The sequence below is a fragment of the Acanthisitta chloris genome, unplaced genomic scaffold (genome assembly GCF_000695815.1).
Source record: "Acanthisitta chloris isolate BGI_N310 unplaced genomic scaffold, ASM69581v1 scaffold7899, whole genome shotgun sequence".
Taxonomy (NCBI): Eukaryota; Metazoa; Chordata; class Aves; order Passeriformes; family Acanthisittidae; genus Acanthisitta; species Acanthisitta chloris.
This window is the reverse complement of record NW_008691923.1, coordinates 29196-40609: the sequence shown is the minus strand read 5'-3', so window position 1 is coordinate 40609 and position 11414 is coordinate 29196. Positions and strand designations below refer to the sequence as shown.

General features: G+C 39.8%; 1 protein-coding gene across 1 annotated transcript in view; it reads right to left on the bottom strand.

Annotated features, from left to right (window-relative positions):
- Positions 1-372: 372 nt before the first annotated feature.
- LOC103809583 (mothers against decapentaplegic homolog 2) overlaps positions 373-11414 on the bottom strand; it is a gene marked incomplete at its 3' end in the record, with an annotated part of 29134 nt that continues 18092 nt past the window's right edge. The window contains exons 2-5 of the mRNA XM_009082424.1: positions 5431-5520; positions 4096-4289; positions 3498-3632; positions 373-447 (exon numbers count right to left, since the gene is read on the bottom strand). Of these exons, the coding sequence (XP_009080672.1) occupies positions 373-447; positions 3498-3632; positions 4096-4289; positions 5431-5520 (494 nt within the window). The remainder of the gene's footprint in view (positions 448-3497; positions 3633-4095; positions 4290-5430; positions 5521-11414) is intronic.

Sequence of the window (11414 nt, the reverse complement as noted above, 5' to 3'; positions counted from 1 at the left end):
GTCTAACTTGCTTAGGACAGCAGATATTTTGCCTCAATTAACCTGTTTACAGAAGGTAAAGTTAGGGAATGTTTGAAACCAATCAGCTCTCAAAATTTATTTTAAGGCTTTCTGGGGAAGATTTAATTAGACTTGTATGCTTTCATTATTATACAAATGTACTTAATAAGGTACAGAACGTTTTAAAAGCATTCCACTAGCAAAAAATTATTTTCTTCACTGAAGACCAAGAGTGGTATTTGAAACAAAAAAAAATAATCAGGTTGTACAGAGGAAAACCACCACCATCTTCTGGGCTAACTCTGTGCCTCTAAGCAGAGGGATCACAGCTAGTAATCCAGAGCCCTGAAAGTAGTGAAAAATAAATGTTACCTGTATCCATGCTTTGGTTCAACTGCTGGTCACTTGTTTCTCCATCTTCACTGATATATCCTGGAGGAGGTGTTTCTGTAAAAAAATTTTATAATCCATCAACTGGTTCAATGACTGGGGAAACTTTTGTAAGATATAGCAGTTGGTGGTTTTGTCATCATGTCTTCATGAGCTCTCTGATACCTGAGCACTGAATCAGAATATCAATTTGCTGCCTCTTTTTTCCTGCAGATAGGACTTCACACACATTACCTGCCTCATTGTTATGTAAAATGCATCTTCTCTTGTATGTCAGTCAATGGCTCAAATATGTTATATAATTAACAGATAATCCTTGTTTGTTGCTTTTAAGACAAGATACTGTCACTACAATGAGTAACAATTTTGCAATTGTGAGCAACAGCTTTCATATTTAGTAGAATTACAAATTAAAAAACCCATCTGGTGACTTCCACAAGAAAATAATGTGAGCTGTCCTTATGTAGTGCAGTCATCAGATCAGACACCCTCCCACTCCTTACTGAAGTTGTTAGATTTAAAGGATTTTTTTCAGTTCAGGCCCCAAACTCAACCTTCTTCAATACTCAACAGCTGATTTCACTCGTTAATAACTATATTAACTAACTAGTTACACTATATAAACTATTATTATTGTTACTACTTCTTTTAAGTCCTACTAAAATTCACATTTTTTTTACTAGCTTTCTTTAGAGTTTCACAGGCCTAAGTAAACTCAGTACCAACTCTGAAGCATTCTGATACTAGAAATTCTGTCTAATTCCATAGAAATATCTTCAAAACCCAGGATAGTACGAGTCTTCCTTTTCCGCATTCAAAACGTACTTCGTAATCCAGTTAATGACTTAGCCAACTGCCTTTCAGGAAGTAATTTTCTTTGAACTGGGCAAACGTCTTCTACATACTAAAGGCAAAACCTGGATTTCTTTAGCTAAAGTGTTTGAAGCTAACTATCTCTACAATTGCCTTAAAATTGTCTGTGAAACTTTCAGGGATTAAACATTTTTAATTACATTATTGCCATTATTAAACATAAAGCCTTTTTGCTTAAGAAGTAAAATAAAATTATATCAATACCATGTCTGAGATGTATAACAATATACTAAGATCAGAAGGAAGATGGCAAGAGGAAACTAGATTAAGTCAGTTGACTAAATTAAAACAAACTGAATTATATCTTTGGTTCATTCTGTAAAACCAGTGTGCCAAATACAGATGTGCCAAAATTCAAGTGAAAATTTAAAAGTCCAATTAAGGGAAATCTTCATTAGTAAGAAGTATAACAAAAATTATACCCAGTTTGGACATTTTTACAGAACTCATTGTGATAAAGTAGACTACACCCTTCTCCCAATCATTTGTTACAGTTAAGCCTACAGCCATGGTATAAGGTCAATGCCCATTTCCAATCCAACCCACACCTCCTGTTTCCAGTTGCTAATCTAGACTCTTTGGCACAAATTATTTTCCACGTCTAGTCTGAACGGAGAAGATTTTCTTCCCCTAGTACTATTAATACAGTTTAGGGTCAGAGGCTGAGCACCACCACAGCTGGAAATAAATGCTCAAGTGCAGCATTAGAAGTTTTTAGTAGAGCTTGAGTGCTGCCAGAAATCTGGATGATGCAGTTCAGTGTATGCATAACCTGAAAGGGCACATACAGCCCCAAAGGCCATCCTACACCTTCATGATCACCATCTTTCCAGCTCTAGGTGAAACCAACCTCTCTTGTATATCAAGTACTGAGGCAGTACTGTGGTGCAAAGCTACCACAGCTGTCAGGCTGGCCTTCCACTAAAGAAAACGGTTCCCTGAAGCAAGCTGGCCAGGCACACAAGACTTACCAGAATTTAGCTAAGCGCTCAACATGAAGTCAGCAAGATTAAATAAAGATGCTATGATACAAATACAAGATGAGGGTATCGGTGACAAAGAGAAGGAGGCAAGGTGTGGTTAGCTGCATAAACATTTCACGATCATGTGAATACCTGAAACCACCTTGACAAACTTCCTGCAATTAACTACCCAGTTGCTTTAGCTCATTTTCAGAGCACTGGATTTGCAAATGGTGGCTAACCAGTAAGTTGTTTGCAAATGCTATCAAAAGCCATCAGAATGAGTCAAAAAAGTATACCTAAGTTAAGAAAGCAACATCGACTTCCAGCACCTTAAACTGCTCTTTAAAGGTGGCAACAGACATGGCACAAATTAAATAGAAGAGATCGAATTAATTGTATGATGCTATTTCAATTCTTGGATACATTTGAAGACAACACAAGCACATCCTGTTTAGGACACATTTAGAGTTTCAAGGCAGTCATCCAGAGACTCCAGATCTGAATTTTTCAGCTTGTTTGTAACATAGATGCATTAAACATTTAGAAGCAAACTTCAGCTTTACTTGTTTTTGCACTCCAGGCAACTTCCTGAAGAAACAGGAAACAGGAAGTTGGGGCAGGAAACAAAGGTCACTGATTTCATGTTTCAATAAGGGTAATAGGGTTTCGGGTGCACTGCAGCAGGTCAGCCTTGTTATTTGTTTAGGGGTAGGAAAGGGGCAAAGAGGGGGCAGAAAAATTCTTTTAGCAGTTTAATATTGTTAGGTTGCTCTTTCATGCTAAAAAGACAAAACTGTATGCACAGTAGTAACAAAAAGCCAAAGCAGACCTTGATTGATGGTGAACTACAGATCAAGACACTTTTTAAGTCACTGCTTTGCAACCTAAATTTTTCTCTACATACTACACATGATGAGACTGACCATGTTTATTACTCAATACACAGCATTTGGCAAACCCTCCATGTTTGTGAGACAGGCTTAAAGCATAAATGAAGGTCTATTCTGTACTCACTAGCATTCTGAATCTTAACTAAGCTACTGAAACCAAGTAAGCTATTATGAGACTGCGTGGTTTCACGCAGCATCATGTTCTGCAAATAACAGTATTTAGGTATTTCCACTGGAATTAATACACAAAATCAACTAGATCTAATTTACTGGTGCATACTTCAATTAACTTGATCACTGAGGACGATGAAATGACCATCTTTTTTTCAAAGTGCCGCAGTGTTAAATGTGGTGTTTACAACGGGAGTTAAGAATATACCTGGTATGTAATTGCTCTGTGGTTCAATTCCAGCTGGAAAGTTAGTGTTTTCAGGAATGGAATGGGTATAGTCATCAAGAGGCGGCAGCTCCGTTAGAATCTCTGTATGCCGTGGCACTAGCACGGGAGGCAAGACTGGAAAGGCAAAATTTAAGGTGTTAGAAAGACCCTAAAAATACATCAATCTGTGAGCTTAAAGAAACAAAAACAAAATCTAAAACATCTAATAATTTCTTCAGATGTTTTAAACTTTTATGAATCCTAGTACTGCTAATACTGCAATGGCACTGCTAGTTACTGGAAAAGATGGATTCACCAGGCACCTTAGGTTAGCAAGGTAAATCATCTCTGTCCTTCTGTTCAGTCTGGATTGTACTTAGCAGCTGGAGACTCCTGAAGTGTTTATCAGGGGTCATCAACACATTTGTAAAGATTTTTCAGTAACTTTACTATGAGAAACTATCAGGATTACTATTCCCAAAAGATGTATCTCTAAGAATCTGACACCAGAGAGCACCTTTCTCTACCTTTCATTTAAAACATAGGTGAAAAAGCATATACAGAAGCTGCAATAGAAAGTCAGAAGCAATCTTCCTACCTGGTGTCTCCACTCTCTGGTAGTGGTAAGGGTTTACACATACTTCATCCTTTTTAAGATTAAAAGCATATTCACAGTTTTCAATTGCTTTAAGTTCATGGTGACTGTGAAGATCTGGCCAGCGCCACAAACGACAGTAAATAACATGAGGCAATCCTTTACGGTGAGACACCTGTAGACGGCCATCGAGAGATCTGGAGGGGAAAAGATGTTAAGAACTATTTACTCTCTGCATACAGTCTCATAATAGCTCAAGTAACAGTGTACACACATGGGATGGGTAGTTTATTCTCATAATTCAGTGGATTGACACTGCTATTTTTATTAAAAGACTTCAAATGGGATAATAATGATCATATCAAGCAACATCTTAAAAGTATTTTTGACAAATTTGTGACAAACTTATTTCAACAAACTTACTTTGACAAATTATTGCCAGTGAATTTTGAGCTCATTAAAAGCAACTTTACGTCCAACCATTTTGGGTGATTGCTTCATACTTTTTTTTTAATGCAGAAGACAGTTATCAAAAATCAAATCAAATCACACACTTAATGGTCCCTTCCACTGTTAAACCTTAAGGCTTTGCTGTGGCATGGATGCATTATGGCTTTAAGCATAATAATTCACACAGGACTGCAAATAAGCCTGTAAGCAGTCAGCTGCCCAAGTGATCCACACAGCAGTATAACTGTAATGCAAAAAGCATGAATGTACATCTTGCAAGGGCTGTACAGTTTATCTTCTTCACTTCATCTGCCTTGCTACCAGCTGAAAATGTTTTGCTAGTTTTAAGACAGACTGCATATGCTTACATAAATGCAGATGTTTATGATTGTTATGGGATGGGAGACAAACCTCAATACACAAATCAAGTAATGTGACATGAAAAAATAAAGACCCTGTTTAGAATTTGCCCACCATCAACTATGAATTCACAAACGTATCTGAGCCAATTAGCAAGATTTAACTGAAAGCTTGTAGCATACAAAGCAGTTTAAACACTTTGTAAGATTAGGTCTAAAGAACTGTTTCCCAACTTTGTTAATATAAATACCAAATCACATTAGAGCTTGCATTTAACAAGACATCCCATTCTTTCAATAGCACTGGCGTGAAAAAGGAATATTGTAGAAGTAGAGTTTCATTGGTCAAAACATCAGCTGAGAACACTTAGACTTCTACACTGATAAGCAAATATTTTAAAATGCTGTACCATGAGAGGCCTAGGAAGCATTTTAGTGTATTTTACAGCTAAAGCATCCCATTACAGACCCTCCAAAGCCAATCCCTCCCACAAGGTTTCTATGATGCGAGAGAGGGCAGAATATTCACCTGGTTTGTTCAGAGAAGCTGTAAAGGCCTGTTGTATCCCACTGATCTATCGTGTTTGGTGTACTCAGTCCCCAAATTTCAGAGCAAGTGCTGTGCATAAATTGAAAACAAAAACAAAAAATTGATATGAATATGGAACATGGTTATTCAAAACACCATGATGTCAAACATGGAAAAATGTACAGAATACTTCCTTTCACATAGAAGATAGAGCACTGTTAGACTGGCATTTAAAATGGCATCTCATGCTATATTTTCTATATGAAGGAGGCTATCAAAATGGAACAAGTGATTCAAGGTAAATGATAAATGTTTCTAAAAGGTGAACAAGTTCTCAGCTTTTAAGTAGTTGATACAGTTGCAATGTTCCTTAAAACAGGCAAAACTTCCTCAGCCTAGCTCTTTCCAAATTCAATTTAAAAGTTTCTAGGTTTTTTGCTGTGGGTTTTTTTTTTTGTTTTGTTTTGTTTTGTTGTTGTTGGTTTTGTCTGGTTTTAACATAAGCATCCCTAAGACTTTAAACAAAGGCCATGTGTATCTGAAACTGAACATCACAATTTAACTTTCAGATACCACCACTTAACCACTAATGTCATTCTTCATGCACATACTAATTTGCTGCTTTTCCCAAAACAGGAAATTTCAAACTCTGAAAACAAACACATTGTAGCTGATACGTCTGTTTTCTGTACTGTCCTTGATCAAATAACTAAATAATCTTTCCAACAGTTTACAAAACACAGAATATTTAACAGTTTTACCCTGCAGCATTTGACAATTCGACTACAGAAGAACAAAACTTGAATTGCTAAATCAAGCAGGGGGACAGGAGAGACAACTAAATCTTTACCAGACTGGTTCAAGAAAAGATGACAAAGTAAAGATAGAGGAACCTTGAGTCACAGACACAAACTAAAGGCAGCAGCAGATTAAACAAAGCAAGAAAACAGCATTGGATTGCAAACAGGCAACAGACTTTCAGAAGCATAAATTAAGCTCAGCTCTACCACAGACTTGCTCTGTGACCACTGAAAGCGGGCAGTTTATTTTATGTAAGTAACATACAACTAGATTTTGCACCTCAGAAATGAAGGTAATTTGGTTCACAAGCAACTTGCATCTCTGCTTCCTAATTATGGAGCCTGAAGCTTGTTAACTTCTACATTACCTTTAAAATTAACAGCCTCTGAAAAGTCACAACAGAAAGAATCTGAGTTCACCAAACTCCTGGTCTTAAACATAGGTATAGTGATTTAAATTACTAAGTTTAGCTGACACACTCACAAGTTTGAATTGTGATTAAGGGAAGAGAAATGAGGTAGGTATTTTTATTTCTCCTCATTACACAGGGATAATTAATTAGTGTTAGGAAACAAAGAAGCAGACAGCACTACTCTGGACTTAAAACCACTTTCAGGGCTGACAATCACCTCAATTTCATAGTGACTTCAATAAAACTTAACCATGGGCTACTGGGTCATAATGAAGAGGTCTTGTCCCCTTGTTGCCTGCACTGCACAGCTTATTTCTAAGGCCATCCCAGGGAGGCTGAGATGTCCATGCAATTGAGCAGCAATCCAAACCAATAAACTGGCTATCTGATCACAGAACACACATGGCTGAAATGGCATGTTTTGAGATACATCACCCAAACAAGGCCTGTTTGTCTGCACTGGCTGTTAACTATCCAGCTATGTCTGAGCATTACTGCAACCAGAGGAACACATTAGTGAAGAATGTTTTCCAGGTTGGAAAGTATTCTTCCAGCCAAGTGGCAGAGAATCACACTTAGGAAAGATGGTGTGGGTCTGCATGGGTCAATCAGACCATCCAGCACATTCTCTGCCCCTGAGGTCCATAGGAGAGTCCTCATCCTTGCTGTCAGACTCTCTAAGAGGATGGCTGCATTCAAGCTGTCCCATGGGAATGATGTCTAGTGCTCAGTGACTCTTAGGGAGGGGGTTCTTTTACCCAAACGAAAAGCATTCAAGGAACCATGCTCAGCTTTCTCCTGGCTAGCCTGGAGAAGAGCAGGTTCTAGGGAGACCTCATTGTGACCTTTCAGTACTTAGAGTGGGCTTATAAAAATAGAAAGAACAACTTTTTACACAGGCAGATAGTTATAGGACCAGGGGAACAGTTTTAAACAGAGAGAAAGGGTTTAGATTAGATCCTAAGAAGAAATTCCAAGGAACCATGCTCAGCTTTCTCCTGGCTAGCCTGGAGAAGAGCAGGTTCTAGGGAGACCTCATTGTGACCTTTCAGTACTTAGAGTGGGCTTATAAAAATAGAAAGAACAACTTTTTACACAGGCAGATAGTTATAGGACCAGGGGAACAGTTTTAAACAGAGAGAAAGGGTTTAGATTAGATCCTAAGAAGAAATTCTTACTCAGAGAGTGGTGAGGCACTGGCATGTCCAGACCAGAGGAGCTGTGGAAGCCCCATCCCTGGAAGTGTTCAATGCCAAGGCTGGACAGGGCTTGGAGCAACCTGGTCCAGTGGAAGGTGTTCCTGTTCATGGCAGGGGGTGCTGGAACGAGATGATCTTTAAAGTCCCTTTCAACTCAAACCATTCTGGGAGTCTATGATTCTGTGTTACTTTTCAGCCAGACGACTACTTCTATTCACTGTAGAGCTACACTACAAAGGAGAAGTGAGAATGTAATTGTGGGCAGCAGCCTGCATTTATCACAAATAAATATGTTAAATAAAATATGTTCTTTGACACTTCACCCATGATAGTCACAAGTAAAATCTTGTACTAGATGACTTTGTCTAGTAGAGAGCGGAAGAGAGACAGAGATGAAGGCCCATTCTCTAACACAGATCCAGCTCTTAAAAAAAAGCCAACTGTCCTGAACATAAGCTTTCTGAGGATTGAAGTAGTTGCCCTGAAGACACACAGGCAGCCTGTGGGACAACTGAGAGCATCTCTGCACTGTACTGTGTCCTTAAATATGCACCACTACTGCTGTAAGACAGATCATCATGTACATGCAATTAGAAGAACAATCAGCAGACACAAAGCCTGCGCTCTGACAGCTCACTACCTTTGAGCAATGGATCCTTCATACAAACCAGTGCTTCAAAGCTGATGCTGTCACACATTCACATTCCCAGAACTGTGGGATGCATCACTGGTGTAAGCATGACATGCCACACATTTGGTTCACAAGGTTTTTAAGATAGCATATGCAAGAGTAAAATTTCACAGCCCTTGACAAAGTACGATGAACAGAAACAGTATTTTATATTGCTAACCTCTTCCCTCTATAAACAAACTATCAAAGCTGACAACATATTCCACAACCTACAGAAAGACAAACAGTATCCTGAAGCTATAGTGTAACAGAGCCATAGCTTGGAAGGAAGCTCAGGACACCATGGAGGGAAGCCAGGCCAGGAGGTATAGAAAAGTGATCAGTTAGAGCAAAACTGCTCCAATAGTCATCAGCTTACATCATATGCAATCTTCCAGGACGTGTGTCTGCTCAGAGCCGGGATTAGTATCAATGTTTTACTGGTTCATCTACACTAGACTACACTCCAATAATCCACAATCAAATATGGAAGAGCCTGCAGAAAATCATTCCACATGACCAAAGAATCATAGAATGTTAAGAGGTTGCAATGGACCTTACAGATCATCTAGTCCTACCTCCCTCTGCCATGGGCAGGGACACCTCCCACTAGACCAAGTTGCTCAAGGCCTTGTCAAACCTGACCTTGAACACTGCCAGGGTTGGGGCACCCACAACCTCCCTGGGCAACCTGTTACAGTGTCTCATCACCCTTATGGCAAAGAATTTCTCCCTAATATCTAACCTGCATCTCCCCTCCTCTTTCAATTTATACCCACTACTCCTTGTCCTATCCCCACAGTGCCTAACAAAGAGTCCCTCTCTGGCTCCCCTGTAGCCCCTCCAGACACTGCAAGGTTGCTGTGAGATCTCGATGCAGCCATCTCTTCTCCAGGCTGAACAGCCCCAACTTTCGCAGCCTATCTTCACATGGGAGGTGCTCTAGTCCTCTTATCAACTTCATGGCCTTCCTCTGGAGAGCCAGGGAGTTGGTATTTATAATCAATAAAGTCACCTCAACACAGCTTTTCTGTTCATTGGAAGATCCATCTGAGAAAATAAAGTGGTCTCTCCTGCTCACAGAAAAGATCCATTGCTGACAAGATGCAAGACTGCCCCACCACGTCATCCAGACAGTAAATTAGGACTCTCAATATTCACACACACACACACACCAAATCAGAATAAAATTCCTCACAACCTCAAAAAGCACACTTCATACACAGAACGTTCGTGAAAGGCCACAGTATGTTCATTCATACACAAGCAATTGCCTGACAGCGGACAGACATGCCTACTCATCCCACAGAGGTGGTGCTGGAATGGTGACTGCATTCTGAAAGGTGTTTTAACAACCACTAAAACTATCTGAAAAGAAGACAGGAGGTATAGACTTTTTAGTAGTGCAGAATTACTGCCTCAAAATAAATTGGAGGCAGTCACTTCTATATCTACCTTTCTGAAGCATCCAAAACCCCCTGTGATGTGAAAAGTTCTTTCTATGTCTTAGTCCATAAAGATTTTAGAAGAATCAAGGACTAACATCTGTACTCCTAAGTTAAGCCTTGTCTGGAAACAGTCCCAGGCCCTGAAACATGATCATGTATGCTAGAAAGCAGCTAGGACATTCCCCAGCACCAGGCCATGCCAATTACTCTTCTCCCACACAATTCCCAAGTTTGTGAGTTGCACACCATCAGGGCTACTCGCACTGAGCAGCTCAGATACAGCCCCCTCTACCCTAGTAGCTAAGAGCTGAAGAGTACGGACAAGGCTGTATTGAGTCAGTTGGCTACAGTGCCTGGGAATGTTCTCAGGCACGTTTAATTTATTAGGATGGAGGCAGCCAAAACATATCACCATTTCACCATTAGTAAGCAGACTGCCCTCAAAACGAAGGTTAGAAGCACACTTCAGGCTTTGTATGTTACCAAACAGGGGTTTTGAACTCATGGTATACAGCAGCACTGGTAAGCCATCACTGTTTCCAAAACAATTTGGCTCCTGTGTTCAAGTTGCACTTAAATATTTATTGTGTAGATAGAATCATAGAATCATCCGGCTTGGAAGAGACCTCAAGGACCACGGAGTCCAACCCTACTGTCATTACTAGACCATGGCACTAAGTGCCACATCCAGTCTCATCTTGAAAACCTCCAGGGATGGTGAATCCACCACCTCCCCAGGCAGCTCATTCCAATGCCTGATCACTCTCTCCATAAAAAAAATCTCTTCCTAAAATGGAACCTAAACCTCCCCTGGCAGACCTTGAGTCTGTGCCCTCTTGTCCTACTGCTAGTTGCCTGGGAGAAGAGACCAACCCCCACCTGACTACAACCTCCTTTCAGCACTTAAATATACTCCAAAATACAAGCTTAAAGCTAATATACTTCCTCTCACCAGTGTGGACACTTTCATTCCAAGGAGCATTTTCACTGTGTTTGCAAACAATTTGTTGACAGAAACAGCTCAACATTTGGCCAACAAAACTAATATTTTTATTTTTTCAACAGTAGCTCAGGATAGCAAACCACTATAGCTGTGGCCTCTAGTACTTCCAGGGCAGGCGTACTTGAATAGTGTCACTTTTGCAGATCTCATAATGTAAGTGAGTTTATTATAAGGGAATTCAGGGATATAAAGCATAGAATTGGCTCAGTTTCCCAGGTGTTTTGAAGGTCTCACAAGAGAAAACTATTTCCTAGAGAAAGAAGAAGTGCTGAAAAAATACTTGCAAGGAATAACAACTACTCCTTGAGTCCCAGGGATTTTTAGGGAAAAGGCAAAGCCAAGCAGGGATCTGGTTAAGCTGCTACACACTAAACTTGGGACAACAGGGATTTGGGACATTTCGGGACTGAGCAGAGGACTGATGTGGTGAAGTAAGGGTCACACAAGTCAA